We start from the raw sequence: 24007 nt of genomic DNA, 5'->3' as shown, positions 1-24007 counted from the left end.
TACCATACATGAGTGAATTCATTAGAAGCATCACTTCATGGATGAGAAGGCAGAAATGGTGGTGGTAGGGTAGACAACTGTGAACAGTTTTTTAATGCGATAAAAAGTAATTATTACTCTACTCACAATCTCAACAGCAATAAACTGAGAGCATGTCTCTGCTGCAGTACAAAACTTCCCAGGACTCCATAAGGGCTAATTTACAATGCAGGGTACATCAGCATAAAGTTTCATGAAGCTGTTACTCCTAAGCTGTCATGTAAGCATTCAAATAAGGTCATTTAGACATTTTTTATATTTCTCTGCTATAGGTATCTCAGGTATCTTTATATTTCTCTGCTGTAGCAGCACAAGCATACCCTAAACTTGATCTACTCATGCTAAAACAGAGAAACTTGTTAATGACCTATAAGGCTGCCTCACACAGCCATATTTAAACAACAAATCTCAATGGTACAAACAAAAAAAGAAACATTTGCAGTTTTCTGTGTTCCAAAAATGTGGATCTATCCCTCAATCATGAGCTCCCTGAGACAGACTGTTCTTTCCCAGAGACCTCCAAGACACTCAGGAATTGCAGCACCTCTGTAAGAGCCTGCTCTCAAAAGATGAGGAGCTAGATGTGTTTTTTGTTAAGCACCTAGCTACAATCACTCTGGTCTGAACCATGTTTCTCTTTGGGTGCTAGTTCCTGAAACATCAGAACACAAGATTTGACCACTCTCCTACATGCAAAAAGGAAAACTCCCTCCACCAGCATTTCTGCTATTTTCAATTAATTTGAATGTATAGATTCAAAATCATTCTCATTTTAAAGAAGTCTGCAAGTGGTTTTCCAGTAATAGGACTTTTACCTAGTCTGAAATTCTGGTCTACTGAAGTTAATTACGCTTACGTCTATTGATTCCATCACGGTCAAAAATTCATCCCATCTCTTTACATCCTCTCATTTCCATACTCTTACACAGATATCCTTCATCATTTAATGCATTCTTGACAGCATCAATACAAAAAACATTTTCTAAACGTTTTGGTATTTGGAATAACCATGATTTCCACACATCTGACAAGTCAAACCCCATTGCATTTACTCTCTCTCTCTGATCTTGCTACTGTTTAAAATATTCAACACTAAAATTTGGCTATCACTTTAAAGTAAACTTGTGACAATTTGATAAGCTTCTGAATTTTAAGTTCTAGACACAAAACATACGCATATGCCATTTTGCCTCTAATCTTTTAATTAGAAAGCTAAATTTTGCCTTTGTTTAAACATTCTTGTACATAGTAAGCTATAGTAAAAATAAGCAATACTTCATTTCTGGAGAAGTCATAACTCAATGTTATTAATCTAATACTATTTATCTGTTTACAAGCAGCAGCACAGTAGTTTAGTTGCAACTAAAAACTACGGTATCTTTAAAACATGAATAAAATATCTAAAAGTATCTGCAAACTAAGAAAGCAAACAAGCAACTGCATTGTTTCAATGTTTTGACCAAAACAGATGTATGACAGGAATACCTCACCTAACCCTAGAATAAGAAAAAGCAAAGAACAAGATTGTCCTTTCCACCTGTGTTGGCTATGGACAAAAAAAATAAACCCCAACAAAAAACAACAAACCAACAAACTCAGACTCACTCCTCTTGGGGCCACACAATAAAAAGGAGTGTCACATCTTTGATGATGTGAATTCCCCAGCGTACCAACTTTTCTGGATGTCTTCTTGTCAAGCAAGAGAGACCATCCATACATCACTGCTGAACTATTTTACATCACTACTGAACTATTTTGCCATTGCATGAGCACTGCAGTGCAGCCAAGTCGATCATACAGGTATATTGTTTGTCATATGGATCGTATCATATGAACACTGATCCAGCAGAAAACAGAAGATGCTTTGTGTGCATAATACAGTCAGTTATTATTTCTGGCTTCCATCTGGCCTGTTACTTTGCCTCACAGGAGACAGAACAGCTGGACTGGCAGCAAGCAAAACCCAACAGCTAATTGTTCCTACCAAGTAAATGCATGAGCAGGTAGGAGGTGAGAATGCTACTTCTACATTAATGCAGCTAATGAGAGGAATAGTCACTAAGTCCCAAAACTGGAACCCAGCCTCAGTACTGTGAGAGGTGGGCTATCCTTCTCCATTCCTTCCCCTTCCCTTCAAAGAAAAATCAACCAAAATATTCTTTGGCAGTATATCAACAGAAGACATTTATGGAAAACTTCATCCCTTCACACTTAATGTGTGGCTGCAGGTCCATAAACTAATGTAATGTGTACAATCTGGGAGAAGTAGAGAACTTGTCCTTCCCTTACCACACTTTCTGTATCCTTTTCCAGGATAGATAGTTTACTTCAGATTCCTTTCAAGTTGAAGCATGATGAGGAATAAAATTGCTCTGAAGACGTTACCACAGCCCAGCAGCTATAGCATTTCTATTACCTTCTCATTTCGACAAGGATGGAGAACCAAACAGTAAAACAAAACCAAACAGCAACAAAAGCAACCAATGATTCTTTGGGCATTTCCCTGCACAACTACTAGTCCTGGTCTGACTAAATCACTTGACTTACAGTGCTTGCTACTAAGGAAACGATCTGGAACTTAAATTAGCATTGCTCACAATACAAGTCTAAAACCCAAGTGATTTGGACTAGTTTAAGACTAAGAAAGACCTCTCTCTTTTAGGAGTCTTCAAGTTGAGAAAGAGCTATTCACATTTAAGAATCTAGGCACTGACGGGACAAGAGATTTGCCAACAAATACGCTGTAAAGCTGGGAACACAACTCCAGTCAAGTAATTCCATACTAATTCTGAATTCTCTTCTTAAGATGTAATGGTCAGATAAAGTTTAAAAAGAGAAGGCAGGGCCAAAAAATTACATACAAATTTGCTCCAAGTACCTTTCACAACATCAAATGAAATTTTGTTACAAAAGGGATGTTACAGCATAAATGACCTTGTTTAACAAGACCATCCTTGCTGTATGCAGTGCCATCCCTTCGAATCAACAAATATGAATATCAACTCTTGCTGCATGTGACATTGCGCAATGGCTCTCAACCAAGGTTATGATCTCACAGTTAAAAAGTAAGGTTAAGTGAAATGGACTTTGTTTCTAAACCTCCCTCTGACATTGGCTAAATAACATGAGACGGTGGCCAATTCTTTTAACTTGTATTTCCTATTCCCAGCTTACAAAAGAAAGCTGATAGGGTTTTTTTTGGGGAGGGAGGGAGGGGTTTGTTTTTAAAAACTGGAGTGCATCAGTTGAGCTCATAAATATAGTTTTCCTACATGGCACTAGCCTGCCTGGCAACACAAAGGCCAAGCTGAACTCTCCCTGCCAGCAACAGTTCTATGAACTGTATTCCTAATGTCTGTATTGTTTATATCTTTCTAACACCTAATAATCTTAGCATTTAAGTGAAAATTGTACATCTGTACATGCATACTTTCTAGAATAGTTAACAATTAAAATCTATTTCAAAACTAGCCCTCCACATGAATTGTTGCTCTCTTATTGTCTCCTGCTGCACCATGCAACCATGAAACAAAAAGCACTCGTGATGCATTCTGTACACAAAACAAACCTCATTAATGGATGCATGGACTTTTCATCAGAATTTCATCCTGCCCCACTGTATGCCTATGGCAATATATAAATAGTGAGTATTTTCAGAAAAAGTTGAACTAAAGCTCAAAAGCACCTAAATGACTTTGATGAGTCAGTACACATTTCACAAAGTGAAATCCTAATGCCAGAGACAAAGAAGTGGTCTTTGGATTTTGTCTCAATGTGGCACTACAGACTTGGCTCAAAGATGCCCTAAGGTCATAGCTCAGTAACTGCACACAGGTGCTGGGGACCGCAATGCCCATTATGCTACATCAGATGCAGGCAGAAGGTTTAGGTGTGTGTCATTTGCTATGAAATACCATTAGAAGAGTGAGGGGTCAAGGAGGTGGGCAGGAGTCTGCCACCAGTGTGTTCTGCTGCAAGACTTGATCAATACTAGTTGTTCTGTATAAATTTCTGTAGTGTAAATGAAGCTATAGCCTTTACCACATACTAGGACAGCGTCACCAAAAAAATGACCAGAGACAGAAGGTGAAACAGTACAGCATTGCAGAAGTCTCCCTCCTGCCCAAAGGGTCCCATAGTAACAAATGGACATTTCACACACCAGCATTTCCACAGTGTGGGATCTGTAAGCGAGAAAAGGAAGTTAATGGACCAAAAGTCCTGCTCCTGCCCCTAACCCAAGGACCACTGTAAGGACAGCTGCTTTCTCAAGACTCTGACGTCATACCCAGTTGCAGATAGTTTGTTTTATTGTAGCTTTTTGGATTGTTTTCAAAACTATCAAAATGAAACCATATCATAGAACCTTTTCTTTAGCCAGAAAATTCCTGTGGGTTTGAGACCAGCAGCCATACTGGGCACCTTTAATTATCTGAATCAACATTTTGTTAGAAATATGTCAAAAGTGCAGCAGGAGAAACATTTTCAACACCTGCACTGGGTGCTCCTATGAGTACATATATTTATTTCTAGGTATCAGTGAGACATTTTTCATAATATACAAGTGTATCAATAAAATACCGTCTTGGAAGGTTTCTAAACAGTCATGTTATTACATGTCCAGGTATGCTAAAAATGGATTTAGGCTCTGAAAGTGCTAGCCCCACTGCTGGGTGCCTATAAACCCCCCCAGTATGTGGGTCTGCAATAATGTAGTGAAGAACTAGCCCCCTTTCCTTCACTTCCACAATAAAGCAAAAAAGGGCATCAAGGGGGATAGGAAAGTCAAGTCGGAAAAGAAAACAAATTTGGCTGAGATCTTTGTCCCTCATTTCCAACTTTTCCTCAGATTTTAGTAATTTCACTACTCAGTCTCTTTGTCTTGTATTTTCATTCTTCCTCCCCACCTGCCTAGAGCACAGTAGGTGGCAAAATGTCTTCCTAACTTCGGATTTCACTTATGGTTAAGTGGACAAAAAAAAGGTAGACTATGTTTCCTGTAAAAGGTAGAAAGCTGAAGAACTAGAGATGAGTCTCATGAAAGTCTGCAATAATCACTGTCTACACTATAATTTCAGTCAGAATTTCAGAAAGAGGAGACAAAGATTTTCTCTGCCAGAAGTTATAAATACTGCATCAAAACTTTACAGAAAATTTGGGTCTCCCCTGAAGTCACAGCACTAATCTGATGCTAAACTGCATTATTTAAACGTGAAGCAGACCTACTCTTAGGAAGTGGACTTACATTTAGGATTCCTCCTAGATGCCACTCTACTGAGGTAACCTGCCTTTCAACATGTGGCCTACTATAAAGGTAATATAAACCCTATCACCATGCATAAGTTGCTTAACAAACGTACCAGACCAGAGCAATGGATATTCAAAACTGCTCTCTGAAAAATATTATACTTGTTTTTCTTCCAAGCATCAAAAAAACCCCAAAACCCCAACCAAACAAGAACAAAATCCACATTTATGACTCTTACTGAGCCTATAGCTGAAAAAACAAACAAACAGAAACCCCCCCAAAACCAAACCAGTAAAGTTTTCCTTTTTATACTAATTTTGCCTTGTTTTATTACTAGGTGACACCCCTGACACTCTTCCCCACCCCCCAATTTCATGGATCGGACTTTGTGGACACAACGGAAAGGTTACTTTAGTCAGGTGAGCTCAGTGGCATGAAACAAATTGTTAAGAAGTAAAACAAGCTTTTCAATCTCAGCTTTGATTTTGTGTAACGCATTGCTCACACTTAGCGAGCATGGAACTCAACATTCACCTGCTCAGTTGCAGAAGTTTCAAAAGAAAACAGTAAATTTGATTCACATTAAATCTCTAACACTCCATAGAAAGCTGTGCCTACTGATGTGGTTATTAACAAGTACTTTAAGCTTTCTGGCTATCAGTTTGATCAAAATAACGTATAAGAAAACTTATTTTTTTTATCAGATAGACATACCTTAACACCATCTAGCCGATGATGGTAATTAACATAACCATGGGATTTTCTGTTTTGGCAATGAGGGGGATGGCATCAGGGGAAGGATTGTAAGTATTTTCCTATTCATTCTTTAAAAAGACCCTCTCCTCCACTTCCCCCCCCAACAACAGACTCAAGCATGCCTTAATTTATACATCTTTTGGATGGACAACAGCCCACAGGGAGAATGCAGCTGAAGCAGCATGTGGTAAATCTATTTATTCCTTAGCTTTCTCTAGCATTCCTGACTGAAAAGCTTACATTATAGTAGTGTTACAGACCACCAGTTAGTTTAAATAAAACATATGCATTTAAGTTTTTCATTGATCCTGTCACTTCAAAGGCAGTTTTCCCCCCTTTCTTTAAGAAATCAGCAGGAGAGGGAAAGCCCACAATCAAACCTGCCTGAGAATGTGAACTAATGAGACTCTCTATTTAAGGATTCTTGTTGCTTCAATCCCAGCTGAAAACAGCTGTTCTACAGTTCTTGTTCATCTTCCCAGTGGACACTGAAAAATGATTCATGAAATATTTGTTGTTATTCTTACAGCTTTGTTGCAGTGCCATGCAATATAAAAGCAGGGCTGTGTTTTGATGACAACATGTTATCTGGTACCACGAAAATCTGTATTTTGTTGCAGTCTGAACATCTGATTAATGCTTACAAGGTCACAGGCAGTGTTATCTTAAAAACACTAATTTCAGATGAGCAGGTGTTCATAAGCATCACACACCTTGACAGATCCCAGTAAGACAGAACCAAACAGGTAAAATCTGCTTCTGTCTCAATTTGGGTTGCCAAGAAAGCAGTTTTGACAACCTAAACCTTAAACACGGAAGCTGCTAACAAAAGTATTATGTTACAGATTGCAAGGCATGTTTCCTTGTAGAAAAAAAAAAAAAGATTTAAAAAAAAAAAGCTAATGCCTCTGCTGCAGTAGATATATAAATTTAGAATACTAGTCAAGCACTTTTCTGCTGACTGAAACCCTACTTTACAGAAAAACCCTCAACCACATACTTCCCCATTTTATACAGGGAGAGTGGCTGATATGTACGACATGAAAGATCATGCCTAAATCTGATGCCTATGAGCAACCTGCAATTGATTCCATATCCTGGTCATGTCATTGATGAAGACGAGTCAACACCACTTAAATAGATCAGTTCAATTTGTTAATTGTAATTATTAACAATTAATAATTAAGGTGCTCAAATTACACATTTTCATAATGAAAACATTTACTAAAATATGGGGATGACAATGGCATGTTTTTCCAGTTCCTAGTCAAATGTGAAGAAACCCCAAGCCAAGTGTTGTGTAAATTGATGGTTAGTTAATGCTATACCTAGGATAAATTTTTGACATCCAGTGTTGAAATCATCTTTTTCTTAATTGCAAAGAAGTCCTAACCAATACTTACCATCTGATGTCGTCTGTAGCTCTGCTTTCAAATGTTCAACTTCCTTCTTCAACTTTTCATCAGTTGCTTCTGCTGACTCTTTCTTTTTACTGCTTCCTTTTTCACTCAAGGCCTGTTAAAAACAGTTGCTACAACTAATTTTGGTTTTGTTAGTCTTATATTAATGCCAAACAACCAGAGAATGTCAGCCTTGACCTTGCAAAGTGACAGGCTTTATCAAGCGCTAACATGACACAGGCAGATACTCGGTCATTCTAGGAAAAAAAAAAAATGCTCAATGTTTTAAGTTGATAGTAATGGCATACTTGTAGTAGTATGGCATTACCTCCTGTGTAAGAGTACTTTGTATCTCTGCATCAAGCCCACAGCTTCTGTTTAGGTTACAAATGGCTTTTCCAGAAGACATACACTGGGACTGCAAGTGACAGAACACTGCCATGTTTACGCGCAACTTGTTCTAATAATTTATTCTGGTTTAAATGATGTAATACACCACAAATCTCTCCTTGTAGGTTTGCAGCTACTTCTTCAATCTTCAGAATACCTCAATACCCAGATTAGATTTCCACTGAAACTCAAGAAAAAATGAGGAAAGGATTCAGGAAGAGCCCTGTAAGTACTAGACCCAAGAGCAGTTTACTCCCTATACCCCTGTACTCTGAAAACGTAGGCACTACTATACTTATGCATGCTTTTATCATTAAGGCAATTGCTACTGATGACTTAAAGTATCACATGTTAAGGATTATACCCCATAATTACACTCTTTGCTCATAGAGCCTCTATTATCCAACCAAGCATCATCTCTGTTATGAAAATGGCAAAAGAAGTGGTAAATGCTTAATGGGAAAAGTAGAACAACTGAGATGAACAGCTGTTAGGTGAACTCCTGATATTAGAGCTTACTGGGCACAGGTGGGAGCAGAGCAGAAAGATTACTTTAGGAAGAAGGAAAAGAACTGTTTATAAAGACTGGTAAACAATCCAAAGAAAAGAGCTGAACAAAGTTTTCCAGAAGTTATTTAACCAAAGAGCAGAGATTGCATTTGACTGTGGGTAACAAAACCATAGCCAATTTGTCATGAAATTGGCCACAGATTGCCTCCTTTACTTTGTGCTCACCTCTTTCTATTAATACACAGTTATTTCTGTAAACTTTTATCTCAAATCCTGTGCTCCAGGGAACCTCTGAACAGGAGGCAGTGCAGACCTAGCACTTACAGTATTTATACATACAGCCAGTGCCTTATATGCAATTGCTCTTGCCTCTGTCTGATGCTGGAATGAAGCACACTTGTAAATGAACGCAAATGCAGGGGCCAAGCCACAGAGGAAACTAAGTTATAGCATCTCTATAAAGTTAAAATAATCCAATTCTAAACACCATGCATCTCCAGCGCAATGGAGATCCAGCCACAGTATGCTGTCTGTACCTGTGGCTACCACTGTTTTTGCAAACCATGCAATCAAACACACAAATAGAAACAGACAGAAATACAGTTTGCAGTTTCTGGCTATCGCTTACAAGTGGCTAAGAGAATGTGTTGCTAAGAGAATGTGAAAGCAGAACAAAAAGAGGACTTTTGGCCAAATCCCAACAGGACAGACAGGGAAAAAGAAAAAAAAAAAAAGCACCAGCATGCAGTAAAGAGACAAATTCCATGGCAGAGGGAGGGAGTCTGGATCATTTTGACAAAATACCAAATCCCAAAATTTTGGAATAATTTCATACTTGGGAAATATCTAACACACCCCCTAGTGATCCTTGTTTTACAACACCTCTCAAACAACTGGATTTTTTTGCATCCCTTCTAGTACTTTTTGTCCAGAGTCTGTTCTCTTTGTCTGAAGATTTATTGCAAAAAAGTTACAGTGCTGGTAACCATAGACACTGCTTTAGAGAAACTGGAAGGAAACCTGTACACACCTGCAGTGAATTTTGTTTTGACAATGTGCCAGACTGAAGAATGCTATAAAAGTCTTCATACCCTGGATATCTGCACTCTAGCTTATAGTTCAATCTCTTCCAACAGAAGTCAAACTAACCAATTACAAGAAAAGATTTCATACATTTATCTTTATCTGACTTCCCTTCCTGTGTACTTCCTACTTATATTGAACAGACAAATGATAGCTTAATTTTCTCCATTCTTCTCATAAAAATAACATATCTTTGGTCCATTGGTGGTTCTTTTAAGTAAGAAATTTTTGGCAATATCTTCATTAATACTATGGCAGTGCCTTACTGAGAAAGGAAGGTATTAGGAAATTGGCTGACCCACCATAAAAATAGATGCAAGAATACAAAATGACAATAAATATGAAAGACCAATTTTACAAGTTAGAAAAGACATTTCAGGACTGGAGCAAATCCTATTTAGAAGAAACAGCCAGCACAAGAACGGATACATTGTAGGCTTTTCCATACTGGACTGCTATAGCCCTGACCTAAACAGCCAACTGTTTAGGATAAAAAAAAAATAAAATTAGTGTCCCCCTCTACTTTGCTACAATTAAATTCAGAGAAATATTTTAAGAATATATTGCTACTTTGATGAAATTTGTACAGGAAAGAAAGAACTTCATTTATTTGGATTACTTTAGTTTTCTTTGCTAATAAAATGCTACTGAAATTTGTATTCAGTATTCTGAATTACATATTATAAGAACACTGTTCTTCCTTTTTTCACCAGAAGAAAAAAAAAATGAACAAACATAATTCAGTAGCAAACCATCCCCAGAGTATTTTGTACTAACTACTTGCTGTATAAGAAAATAACAAAAAAAGTTCAAAGATACCTCCTGCAGCCTTTCATTCTCGGCCATGTATTTTTTGGCTGCTTCAGTAGCATCGTTGACTTGTGTTTCCAGAGCTGCATGCGATGCCATCCCTTTTGCCAACTGAGTAAGAAGGGTAATAGTACGTCTCAATACACTGGTGAAGAAACACAGTGAACAGCACAGTAATTCACAGCACAAATTAAAAAAAACAAAACCCCAAACCACCTCCTGTTCTCTCTCTCCGCATTAGATGTGAAAACAAAACCACAAGAGGACTGTTTAAGCACCTGAAGGGAAACATCCAGGCTCATTGACGACACATAATATTACAATAAGAGACTGAAAAGATTTTCATCCATCAAAAAAATCTGATTTTTACCTGATGCAGAACCTCCCTCCTCCCAACAACCTACAGCCATTAAGGGGTCAGAGACCTGCTTGCTTAAAGGCTGAAATACTTTTACATGACCCAGTGTTTTAAATAGGATGGATCTCTGAATACAAGACACAAGCAACGTGTTATGGTAATAAGTACAATGCAAAAAAACCCACCCCCCCCCCAACTTTATAAAAGGCCTTACAAGAATAAAATTAGCAATGTGAGCATATTAATCTTCAAAGTACTCTGTCAATACTGTATAAATCAGAACACGAATGAATGTCAGCACTCATATGGCACCTCAAATCTAAGCTTTGCAAATACCTCCCTTGATTTGATCTAGTGATTGCCTCTTTGTATCACTACTTTCATTTTTCATCTTGGAGTCTTTCAAAGCAGTATGTTGCTGAATCAAGGAAAGGCCAAAGCAACACTGAATTAAATTAATTCCTCTAATATAACTATGCAGCTGCTCTTCAAAAGAAATGTGAAAATCCAAGTAATTGGCTTTTTCATAACTGAAAGCATATTAATAGACCTTTTGGCTTTCATGGTAAGCCCTCCCCCCTGCTTTTTCATTGAAAGGTAATTTTCTTACTTTTTTTTCTTTTAATAAAAAAGTTAGTCTCCATGTCACGACTTTTCCAAGGGTTAGCATGTTTTACTATTGCTTATTAATTTATAGATGCAGCAGTCAGGAGTCAGTAAAACATTGTTACTAAAACAGAATCACAGAATCGTGTAGGTTGAAAGGGGGTTCTGGAGGTCATTCTGTCCAAGCTCCTGCCCAAAGCAGGAACAGGTTGAACAGATTGCTCAGAGGTTTGTCCAGTTGAGTTCCCACCATCTCCAGTGATGGAGATTCCAGCGTCTTTCAGAGTCCTTGTTCCAGTGCTTGACCACTCCTGATAGCAGAAAAAGTACTTTTTACCACAAGTCAGAATTTCCCAGGTTCCTGGCCTGTTGCCTCTGTCATTCCTGTGTGGATCCACTGAGAGCAGCTGGCTCCATCTTCTCTACATCCTACCACTAGATAGCTGCAGAAAGCAATAGGATCTCCCCTTCAATGTCTCTTTTGCTGGCTGAAGCCAAGCTCACTCATCTTCTCCTCACAGGTCACGTGTTTCAGCCCCCAACCTTCTCGGTACTCTGCTGTGTACTCCAGTATTTTGGGGAGTCAAAACTGGACACAATCCTGCAGCTGCAGTACCACATGTGCCAGATAGAGGGGAATGACCACTTCTCTTGACCTGCTGACTACACCCTTACTATTACAGCTCAATACATGATTGGCTGTCTACCAGGATTCCCAGGTCCTTTTCTGCAACACTGCTTTTCTACCCAGCCAGCCAGTCCGTCCCCAGCCAGGATGCTGTACATTGGTTATCCTTTAAGATGTCGGACTTTGTGTTTGCCTTTGTTGAACTTCACGACATTGCTGGCAGCACATTTCTCCAACCTGTCTAGCTCCCTCTGAATAGCAGCCCTGCCCTCCAAGATATCAACCACTCTGATTTGGTACTGTCTGCAACTTGCTGAGAGCACATTCAATCCTATCATCCATGTTGTTAATAAGGACATTAAACCGTATTGAGGCCAGTAAGGATCCCTGAGGGGCACCAGCTGGAATCTGCATTACTATCATCCTTTGAGCCCAAAGCCCCAGGGAATTTTCCAGCCATCTTTTTTCTCCACTTCTCCAGCCCATATCCCTCCACAGTTAGGTTATCAGGATACCACAAGAGACTGTATCAAAGGCCTTGCTAAAGGCACACAACATCCACTGCTCTGCCCTTTATCCACACAGCCAGACACCTCATTGCAGAAGGCAACAGGGATGATCAGGCATGATCTCCCCTTAGTAAATCCATGCTGGCTGTTCCAAGTCATTCTGTCCTTCATGTCCCTGGAAATGGCTTTGAGTAGGATTTGCTCCATAACCTTTCCATGGAGATGAGGCCGATTAGTCTCAAGTTCCCCACATCCTGCTTTTTGTCCTTGAAGGCAGGTGCAATGTTTGCCTTTCTGCAGTCACCAGGATCCTCCCCTGATCACCATGATCTTTCAAATATGACAGAGCATGGCTTTGCAATGACATTGGCCAGCTCCATCTGCATGCAAGGATGCATCCCATCCCAGGATGCATCCTATCCTAGGATGCCATGGACTTGAATATGCCCAATCTGCTTAAGTATTCCCCAGCCGCATCTTCCATTACTGTGGGTAATGTTACATTCCCCATCAACTCTCATTAATACTATGAGGCTTGTAGAATTTGGAGGCCAAACAGCAGACCTTACCAGTAAGAAACAATGTAATGTAAGGTTGGTAATGAGACACTGAATGTCTCATTCTTTTCCATATCTTTTGTCATTTGGTCCCCTGCCCCATAAGCCCATGTTTTCTTTAGCTTTCCTTTTGTTTTCAGCTCTTCTCATCCCTCTCTGGTTCAGCATGAGGTTGGCATGGCAGAGCATGGCAGGCTCTCCACATCTCCCAAGACATCAAGTCAGATTAGCAGATGAATGACTCTGTCCTACCCGGGGGACAGTCTCCAGTAACTATGACCCTCCTCTTTTTTGTGCAGACAGCTGGTAGATGAAGGCTCAGCTGGCCCCAGTACCTCCATTGATAGGAGGTAATTTTCCTCACCTGTACTCAGTGTTCTGTAATTGCTGAACCACAGATGGATAAGAGCTCTTGTTGTACTGCCAGAAGTGACAAGCTTCCAGCCTCCTCCATTTTGGGCATCTCCATCTACCACTCTTCTGGAATTCTCCTATTGGCTGATGTGCTAAAATGAACCAAAACTGACCCAAAGAATGAACTAGGGGCATCCAAGCACCCATTCGCACTTACATGTGGTCTTAACTTGCTTGTGTAATGGCAGTAGCAGTATAGGATAAGGCAACCCAAGGAACACTTTTTCCCCTTCTCTGACAGACATTATGCCTGTTTAATGGATAAGCAAAACAGCTCTACTAAGAAAAGTCCTTTGATCTAGCCACTACTGTAGGAGTATTTATTTCTTCTAAAACTTGGTGAAAGGCCAGTAGCCCAATAAAGGCCTTAAGCAAACCTCTTCAAGATCAGAACTTTTATCCACAATAAAATCTATTAGGGCCACCTGACAAGTTTTCTTCCTTGAAAGCTGAGTGGGAGTAGGATCCTGGGGGACCAGCTTTCAACTCTTGTGGACACAATCCAGCTATTCCTCTCTTGGAGCAGAGATCACAAACATATTTGTGCATATTTACTTAACCTTTCTGAAGGAAGACAAAGTACACGATGCACTCCTATCACTACTGTGCAAGGCTACAGCCACCTTTGTTTTTTCCAAAGTTTTCCTGCTCAAGTTTTGTACAAATTTTTCCTTGACACTTCTTTATGTACAATGCTCCTCAATGATCAGCTAAAATGGCCATATGTCACTCCAATGGGAAGAAGTTTGTCAGAAGTCTCTGTGATTCCAGGCATTTCCTTGTTCTGTGTTCCTCTTGTGTACCTAGGCAATGTCAAGCAGCTCACTGAAGGAATTCAGAAAACAGTCAGCATTCTTTGCCCAGTGTCACCATAAAAATGTACAAATAGGAAATGGTCTGACCAATGTGTTTGTTTCCATTCATTCACATTATCTGCGTCCAATTAGTTCATGTGCTCCTTGCCCAACTGAGAAGATCTGCAGGTTGTTGTGGCTACTGTGAAGATTCACAGGTAGTCTTGGCTGCTACTGCTGAGCAGTATAGAACTGTCCTTTCTGTTACCCTGTTTTATTAGCTGTAATTAAACATCCTGAAAAGGATACTGCACTTCAGATCATAATATCATAGTAGGCCAGTTGCCACAAAGTGCTTCATCTGAAATAATATCTGAAACTTTCCTCGGAAGCCAGAATATTATCCTACAGTTCCTAACTTTGAGCTTTAGACAAAGTGGTTCAAGTCAGACTCAGGCTTTTAAGAACAACACAGCAGGATGCAATAATACCAGCTTGCAACATATTAAGATTATTTTAACAGTACTTCAGTTTTTGAGGTTTTTTTTAATTCCAGTTTTCTGTGTTCAAAACAAACAAAACATAGGGCATAAGTTTAAGGAAGGAAATGAGTATTCCCTGAAGAAACTTCTCCTGCAAAATACATTTTTTCTCAAGCATTCAAAATGTTTCTTTCCATGTGTTGCTCACATATCCTTCCAATCTTCCAACATTTGTAAGATATTATTTTCCCTGATCTTACTTGCCTCATAGCCAATCTGCTCACACTTAATTCTTTAATCTCTTGAAATTGGCCTTCCAAACTTTTTATAGTTCCAAACTTTTTATAATTGTATTACTTTGTGCCATAGTTCCTGTAAGAAACATGCTATGTAGAAATTAGAAAATGTTATACTTACAGCCAAAGAAATAAGGAAAAACCTGAGAGATAGAGGTTTCTTTGCGATCGGAAGAGTTTCATCTGAATATGATCAAAGGCATTGGTATTGACATTTGCAGCCTTTTCGTTCACATGAACGGCCGAGTACTTCCTGACTTCCCTAACAGCATCTGTAAACAAAAACAGTTTGTTCTTATTCACATCTGTGGGTATGCATGTATGATAAACCAGACATAGTACTAGAAATACGTATTTGAACTTTCTGCTCAGCAAACAGGCATAGGACAAGTAGTGACATCACTTATCGATACTTTTTAAAGATAGGTCTTGATAAATCACTGAAGCAATATAACATACTTCCAGAGATATGGCAAACCATTGCCCAAAACATGTTTGAACAGTCATTTCCAGCACTTGCACTCAGCCACCAGGGATCAGGCCAAAGCAACACACTCTACAAATGTTACCAGAGACCCTACAGACAGGGTCAAAATGTCACTGCTGACAACTAAATTAGAATCTAGCCAGTAGACAAACAGCGAGAAAACAGAAATAGAAGGGAAAAAGAAGAGGTGCCTCTGAAGTATATGCCTCATATGGAATTTGTTAGATAAGCATTTATTTTAGTAATGACAGAAGTGTCTGCTTTATGCTTCAATGAGAGGGAAAAAATTATTTCTATAACATCCATCAAAATAGGAAGACTGTAGTAACACAGTGTTGAACATAAACAGAACAGAGGGGGTAAGCTACATCTCAGCTTTCTTTCATCTGCCTTTCATCCATCTTTCCGCTTCCTTTCACCTGTCATATACTCCTGATAGTTCTGCAGAAGGGCCAATACACTGCCAACAGTTTTTCAAAGGACAAAATAATTAAATAGGACTTACATCCACATAAAACCAAAACCTAATCCAGTTAAGAGTTCATATTACAATCTGTGAACTTAAGGTCATGATACATACTTAAGGCCGATAAAGCACCTAAAATCTCCTGCACTTCAACAAAAATACACATTTCATGACACATCATCAGTTCTTGCAGAATATTTTGGGCATGTGTTATTAAGTTACTGCTGCATTTATCTAAGCAGGCAAAATCACCTCCAAAGAAAAGCACATGTGAAAAACATCACTTATGACTGTCTCTTTTATATTCATAAGTTATTTAGAAGGAAAAAAAAAAAAAGATTTTAAGTGAAACTCCAAACAATGCAATGAAGACTAAGACCAAACAAAGTCCATATCCCTGTGCTATAGGAAGATTCTAGTCCTGCAGTAACCTATCATCTTACGCTATGGGGCAAGCATCTCATCACTGCTTTACTTTAGCCCAAATCTATCTTTCTGCAAAATCAACAACCATCGCCAACTCAATACCAAACTTTGGTCAACGTTTTCAATAGAAGTTCGAGGGAGTAAATGAAATCCATCAGTTCTCAATCTTAGGCTATTTACTGAAGGATCCACTTCTAAGGGTAATACTAAAGATCATCTAAAATAAAAAAACACATTTATTTGCAGTCCCAGTACTTTTTTTAATATTAGGACTATAATATTGCAGTTTAGTCTGACTTTGGTATATATGCAGTGCATCTGTATGTTTCTCTCAGCAGACAATAAAATCACTCATTTTTTTCTTTGTATTTAAAGTAGCTTGGAATTAAACAGCATTTTCATTGTAAGGCGCTGGAAACACTTCTCTCCAATCCATGGCTGAGAACTACTTCTACCACTGAAACACAGGAGAACTATTTCCATCACTGAATACGGGAGATGCTTACCACACAAAGCAGCCAGGAAAGACATTAAATTAAATCAGTCAGGCATATGGTCATCATTCAAGCTCCAGTTTCACTAAAGCTTTACTCCTACTTGATATGCCTTAGGATCTACTTATAACAAATGTAGCCAACAGCTGTTTTGTATCTGTGCTGAGCAAAAGCACTCAAATAGCCCAGGGCTTTGATGCAATCTTCTGGTCTTCTATTTCAACAGCAACCAAGAGAAAGAGTGCCATCTACTGCATGTTGTGCAGCTCAGCCAAATTCTGGTATCAAACATTTCAAGTTCATTTACTTGTGTGAGAAAGTGAAACCAAGAGAAACCTAGACCAAGCCAAGCCCTCTCCTCTTCCATTCTACTGTAGAACTTTTAAACAAATTAGCTGACTTACATTAGGCTTGAATCCTTTCAATTAATCTACTGCCATGAACTCCATATACCAGGTTTTTTTCCCCATTTGTTAAGAAATTACTTAACACTTACCAAGAAACAAGACGATCAGTAAAACTATTATTGTAAGGAACATCTTGTTCCAGAAAACTGCCATTTTGCTCCATAGCGGAATCATAAAAATCTTCTGCCATCTGTAAAATAGCATTGTGTTATTCAAAAATAATTAAACACTAAAAGAGCAGCATAATAACCTCACAGAAGAGAGCCTTGTTATTGATATGAGACTTATGTAAGGTCTCTAAACAGCTGCTTTAATTGCAATATAATTTAGGTACTCGTAACTTTTTCAACAATCTAACTTGCTTGTCTCTTTTTTGTTTGTTGTCAATACAGGCAAAGACAGTTGGTTCAACTCAAAAACTTCTCACATGATAGCAGGTACTCTCCAGATGTGTTTTATTTTAGCTTTTACTTTGGCTAGCATTACTTTGTGTTTGGTCCCGATTACCCCATCTTTGAGTTTATTGTAAAGACTGTAAAATCCATTCCATCATTTTTATTTCTATCCACTTATACCCCATGTTGCCAAATAAAATAAAAACCCTCCACAATTTAAAATCACCTCTACCATCCTTCTTCAGAAGGCTATGTTTTACACTGATGAGTCTGCATAATTGTAAAGTACAAGGATTGTTATTACATTCTAACTTGCAAATGAGAACAAAAGGATAAGTATCATGTTTATATTTTGTCAAGGGTTAAAAACTCTTTCAAGTGCATAAATTTGCTGGCTACAGAAGCAACTTCAGTGGCCCAATGGTGGTGAAGACCATTTTTTTTTTGTTGTTTAAACAACCAATTGCCTATTCAATATTACTGCATGGAGGGCTCTGCAAGAATTCACACTTGCAGCACAAACGAAGAACATCTGATCTGCTCAAATGGACTGAAACCCGCAAGAGACAAAACCAGAGCAGCTACTTGTCCTTTGCACAGGTTAGAATCAGCGCTATTGCACAAATGAAGTAATACCTAGTTATGCCATTAGGCATGTAACACAGGCATGCTAGTCACCATCTGATTATATCAGGTAAAATTTCCAACTTTTGTTAAGAGTATTTACATTTTCCAGAGACTGTTAAAATTTGTCCTTTAACAATGCAGTTTCCAACCTACTATGAACTTAATTTAGACTGCAGCATCATCTCCAATGGTTCCTTCTGGTTCTGCACCAGAAAGAATTAAAATGTTTCAACATTTTATGTGCAAACCCCTCATTTAAATCTTTTAGTATAATCTGAATTCTTTACAGGAGACAGCCATAGTCTGTATCAACCAAAAAGCTTACTTTAATTAAACCAAGCTACAACTCAAACGAAGCCAACTTGCTAACTCTTTTAAACATGCAATTCTCCAAGTTTCATACTGATCTCCATTTAAGAAGTGATTCTCTAAGGTATGATCTTAGACCAACTGTACTGCTAAGTTATATTCAGGCTAAAAATAAGATCACTTTACTGCGAAGTCTTCCTATGTTACATTTTCACACTTGGTTTTCCTCAACAAGTACTGACATTCACATTTATTAATACTCCATTTCCTTTTGGTGACAGAAGTCACATAAATATAATTCTTCCAAACTATAATACTGGCCACCACTATAGATGTACCACACTTTGCGGTACGGTTCTGTCTTTTTGTGTACTTGCATTTTTACGTTGTCACTTTACTTATTCCCCAGGAACTTAAACACTTGTTAGCAAATTCGAAAAGGAGTTCATTATCCAAAAAACGTGCAGGCACAAAAGAGGCAAACAATCTGTTTGAAGACTGACAACCGAGTAAATCAAAACTTTAAAGAACAGCAGTTTCACATCTGTCTTTAATCACAGATGCTTTACCCCTCTGACAGAACCAGCTCCCAGGCCACCAAGGTGCATAAGGCAGAACTGCTGCCCCCCGGTACTGTTGCAGCAGTTAAATCTATTCTTTAACCCCAGAAGACTCCTATGACAGTTTTATTAAGACAGTAATTGCACATGTCACATAAAGGATAAAGCTATTTCACTCTTTCAGGAACCACTGTTCAAAGGAATAGCAGAATGCTACAAACCAAGCACAAAAATCTATCCTTTGTATATAATTCAAAGCACTGTATTTGATGTTTGAATAAATTTTGAAAAACACTGAAGGTTATGAATTTGCTTTTCAGCCACAAAGACTGGATTCAAGCCCTGTTTAAAATGAAACCTACTTCAATACTCCCAATGTACTCTGCACGTGTCATCAGCCTGCAGAAATTCTTGCAGCTAGTTTCCTCACATAAGCCATTAATAATCTGATGATTACAACTCCCATAATACTTCTCCCTTCTTACATACAGTTGCACTTCAGATTAGAAAACAACAGAAAATATGAGAATTCAATCTATGTTGAAGTGCTGAACTCCTCACAAGCCAGCTTGTAAAAATCAGAGGTTAAATTAAATTTTAGAACAGTTTCATCTTCTGAAGTTGAGGAAACATGACTCATCACTAATAACGGCTGTGGAGGATCCAACCGTTTTCAAGACTCTCCCACAGGTTTAAGTAGTTAAATTATAACTCTCCACACAGCAGGGTTTTGGTTTAGGTTTTGTTCCTTAAGATATTACAGTAAAAGCTGCATTCTTCATTCTAAATATATCTAAAGATGCAGAAGGCAAACATGTAACAGTTTTTACACAACACTGAGACAAAGGCAATTTTTTTTTTTAAAGTTTTAAGTTTTGTGCTACCCAGGTGGGGTTTTTTGGTTTTTTTTAAGAATTACTGATATTCCGGAAAGAAATCATAAGTCTTTTTCTTGCCTCCTGTAGAGAAGCTAGGTTTCTTTATTTCCTATAAAGAAATAAAAATAACATTACCAAATTTGAAGAGCTACTTACAGGAAGCAATCTTAAGATAATGCTGTAAGCTAGGCCTTTGCATATACAATGAGAGTAATTAATACATGTTGTTTCTTTCCCTTACTAAGAGCATTTATTTTACAAGAATGAATTATTTTTCTTAATGTTCGTGTTGTGTTCCAGACGTATTATTATTTTGTTAATCGATATATAAGTTTATAGAGGCCTTTATTTCAGTAGTCCTGAAGTGCCTTTTGCATCAAGTTGAAGTCCACATTTTTTTTAAACAAACGATCACAAATTTCTTACAGCCCTTACACACGCTGTAGGTGGCTACCTTTGACTATCAGATATCTCTTATCTGTTCAGCACCCACAATGCCTAGTGTACACCACAACGTTGTAAAGCTGCTCCTCACAAACTTGACAAACAACTGAAAAAACTACACCATCCTCCTGTTTCTTACTGAGCTCACAGCACGGGAAGCCAGACGCCCTCCTGTAAACCGGCTACTCCAAAAACCCCAAGAGAAGACTTGCTAAAGCAATGGGGCTCATCCCGGGAACCTTGACTGCTGCTTGGATGAATCAGCACTGTGTGGAAAACAAACATAAAGCTCCTTAAAAGAGGCTTATGATTGCTGAAACTCCTGATACTCAAGTACCGAGCAGCATTGTTTCAGCTTAGTTCACAACTAGTTTAAGATGCAGCATAGCTCCCTGTTTATAAAAACAAACATGTAAAATAAACCCAAAACAGTGAAAAGACCGAGCTGGGGTCGTCCAGCACACTTGAGTCCTACCTCAGCGGAGAAATAAACGGCAGGCAGAGTACGAGAATTACTCCTATTTCACCGTACAGAAAGGCGGCAACTGCCGTCCACTGGAAAGTCATCGTCCCGGCAGGCCTACGGAGGAAGGAGCAGCTCAGGCGGGCCCAGGGCACCCCAGCCGCCGGCACCGGCACCACCGCCACGGCGGCTCTGGCAGCCCCCCCGGGCCCAGGCTGCCTCGCGTTAGGCCACGGAGTTTCAAAGGGGAAGTACTTCTAAATAACTTAACCGCAGCTCCCGGGGGGATGTGTGGGGGGTGTCTCACTGTACCGGCTTCCCCTCCTGAACCAGCCCCCGGGGCAGAGCCCGTCCGCCGGGGGAGGGAGGTGGGGACTGGGACCCCCACCACCGCCGCCGCTCCTGGCTCGGCGGGCAGGGCAGGGCCCGCTGGCGGCAGCCCCCCGTGAGGTGACCGCAGCCCCCCCCCCCGCCCGTGAGGAGACCGCAGCCCCCGCCCGTGAGGAGACCGCAGCCCCGCCTGTGCCGCAGGCTCCCTCCCGCCCCTACGCGCTGCCCGCCGCCCCCGCTCCCCCCACACAGGCGGGGAGGCCTGGGCCGCCCCGCGCCCGTCCCCCCCCCCCACGGCCGCCCGGCCTTCGCAACCTCCTCGTCGCTGGCGCCCGGCTGAGCCTGATGGCGGCGAGCCGCTCTCGAAGGGGCGGGGAGCGGCGCCTCGCGGGACGGTGCTGGGAGGGAGCGAGCCCGTCCGTCCCGCCGGCGCTGAGGGGCGGTGGCACTGGCGGGGGGGGGGGGCGTGCAGGCGCGGGCGGCCTCCGCCCCGCTCGGAGGAGGTGGGTCGGGCCGGCGCTGAGTGACGCGGAGGTGGCCGCCGTCCCAGCTGGGGAAAGGTGCGGGCAGGCCCGAGGGGAGGGGAGGGAGAGTCCCCTCTATCCCACCCCGGTGGAGCTGGAGGCTCCGAGCCGCCCTCCCCCCTTGCCCAGAGGCCGCCTTTGGCTACCGGCCCGGTTTCCCGGGCTCTGGCTGAGGGCGCGGGGCGAGGGATGGAATAACGACTTGCTGAGGCGTTTGTGTGGGGCAGCTGGAAAGCCGAGTCTGACGGTAGGCGTGAATCTACCAGGGGACCACACCTCTGTTGGGAAATGCAGGGATCTACACGTTGAGGAAGGTTAAGGTTGGTATCTTTTTCACATTTAGGGAATGGTTGTAAGCGTTTTGCTGCGGGATCTTGCTGTGATGGTCCCACCGCTCCGTGACTCGAGCTTATTCGATCGGGGACTTCAGCTGTGCTCTCTAGCATGCTCATTAGTTTCTGAAGTTCATTTAAAATACTGTGTCTGTCTGTCTGTCCTCCCCATGCGTTACACTACCTTAGTGTATTAACATCCTGTAAATCTGTTTTCGCAAGGAAAACAGGCCCAGTATTCATAAAGACCCCACAAAAAACAACAAAACAACAGTCTCAAACACTGTCAAACAGGCCTGTTTGGACCTCATGAATAAACCAATATTCCTTCAGAAAATCCTGTTCTATCCTATTGTCCTGTGTGGTACTTTTTATCAGCACAGCGAGGCTACGAGCACATTATTTCCATACTTTGGTACCCATTTTCCCATTTCTTGACCACCTCTGTCGCCACCCTTGTAACCCCTTCTTTGCCGTGGCATAACCCTCCCCTAATCACTTTTCCTTGTTGTTCTGAGTTCTGCTGTATCTGTACCCACATCCAGTATTTCTGATACCGTTACTTGCGCAGTCTTGGCCTTACCTGGTGTTACTGAGGTAGTGGTACAGTTATTGGGTACTCTTGGCCCTGCAAGTTTCTAGTTCCGAAAGGACCCTCAAAACGACTCTCCAGTTATCCGTATAGTTCAGTTTTTCACCTAACTCCCCCTTAACCACTGGTGAAATCCAGCCATCCCTCCCAGCGCTACCTGCAGCTTTTACCAGCTTCTCACCCTGTTGCATGTCATGTTCAGCAATCTCAGGTCATACCCAGGAGTTTTCTGCACCCTGTTCAGTTAGCTCAGGCCAGGGCCCACTCAGCAGCTTATTGACTTACCTAGAGCCTTAGCAGATCCCGAGGTGCTGCTCATAGAAGCGGGTTACCTTGTCTAGCTGGGCATCACCAGCCCTCTTGACACAACTACCTGCTTTCAGTAATTCTGTTCCAATTAATTTCCATCAAAATGGGACAGATTAAATGCTGCAAATAGTAGTTCTTTGTTACTCTAATCCATTGGAACTGACATGGGGTAGGAAGTTCTTGCATAAGCAGTTTTAAGTGGAGCTGTTTGCAGCTGCTCACAATCTGAAATTGTTTACACTTAAAATTTCCCAGGTCTGTGGCCTGGGGATGGAGCCAGTGTGTTAACATTCTCCTAGCTGCTGCCAATGTCTGGATGAAAGGTTACATCCCAAATAATTGTTTATGCATAACAAATACTGGAAAGCGATACAACAAGCTATTTCAATCCAATCTACACAGTGGAAACAGCCTGGGTTTTAAGAAGTATTTCTAATATGTTTTCATAAACATATTTTTTCAGAAGCACAGACAAAATATAACGTCTTAGTATGTCCTTGTTATTACATTTTAGCTATTGGCCTACAGCCTTTATATTTTATTGAAGCTGTTAAAATGTTATTAAAGACTTTCTCTCCTTTAATTCCAGAGCAGTTTCCATTTCTGAGCTGCTTACTCACCTCTTTCTAGCACTGTAAGCTGCTCTCCCAGTAACCTAGCCTCATAGCGACAGGACTGTATTTGCACAGCCCCACTGCCAGAGACTCTGAGTTTGCTTTTTCACTTCAGGGGCTTCGCAAGATCTCAGAACGACTCACTCGGCCATGACTGCTGTGCACTTCCACTGCAGCTGATGTGTGTTCCCCACCAACCCAGAATGAGATCTGAGGAACAGAGAGAAGCCTCCTGCAAATATCTGTGAGACCTCCCTTCTGTTGAGTGCACTCTGCCACTCCTGGAAGGTATTCTAACTGAAGCTGTAGAAGTCTGTGTTGTTGATCTAAGGCTACCTATCTTATAGTGAACCATAGTGTGATAAATACAACACCACACAATATATAATGGCTGGCTGCTTTAGGAAAAAACCTCATGAGCCTTAAAACATTACAGTTAAAAGAAATACCTTCCTCTCCCACCAGTAAGG

The 24007-nt window shown here is 40.6% G+C and overlaps 1 protein-coding gene across 2 annotated transcripts in view; it reads right to left on the bottom strand.

Annotated features, from left to right (window-relative positions):
- The window catches only part of DUS4L (dihydrouridine synthase 4 like), a 42530-nt gene that overhangs the window by 2820 nt on the left and 15703 nt on the right, over window positions 1-24007 (bottom strand). Inside the window, exons 1-6 of one of the 2 annotated variants that reach the window (XM_075024857.1) lie at window positions 21482-21609; window positions 20849-20953; window positions 17250-17350; window positions 15002-15152; window positions 10246-10381; window positions 7447-7558 (exon numbers count right to left, since the gene is read on the bottom strand). In XM_075024857.1, coding sequence (XP_074880958.1) covers window positions 7447-7558; window positions 10246-10381; window positions 15002-15152; window positions 17250-17350; window positions 20849-20940 — 592 coding nt within the window. In that variant the 5' untranslated portion in view covers window positions 20941-20953; window positions 21482-21609. Of the gene's footprint in view, window positions 1-7446; window positions 7559-10245; window positions 10382-15001; window positions 15153-17249; window positions 17351-20848; window positions 20954-21481; window positions 21610-24007 lie in introns of those variants that run through there. The other variant, XM_075024858.1, reaches the window with a different exon arrangement.

The sequence above is a fragment of the Buteo buteo genome, chromosome 4, assembly GCF_964188355.1.
Source record: "Buteo buteo chromosome 4, bButBut1.hap1.1, whole genome shotgun sequence".
Lineage (NCBI taxonomy): Eukaryota > Metazoa > Chordata > Aves > Accipitriformes > Accipitridae > Buteo > Buteo buteo.
The sequence above is the reverse complement of the archived record's forward strand: the minus strand, read 5'-3'. Positions and strand labels throughout refer to the sequence as shown.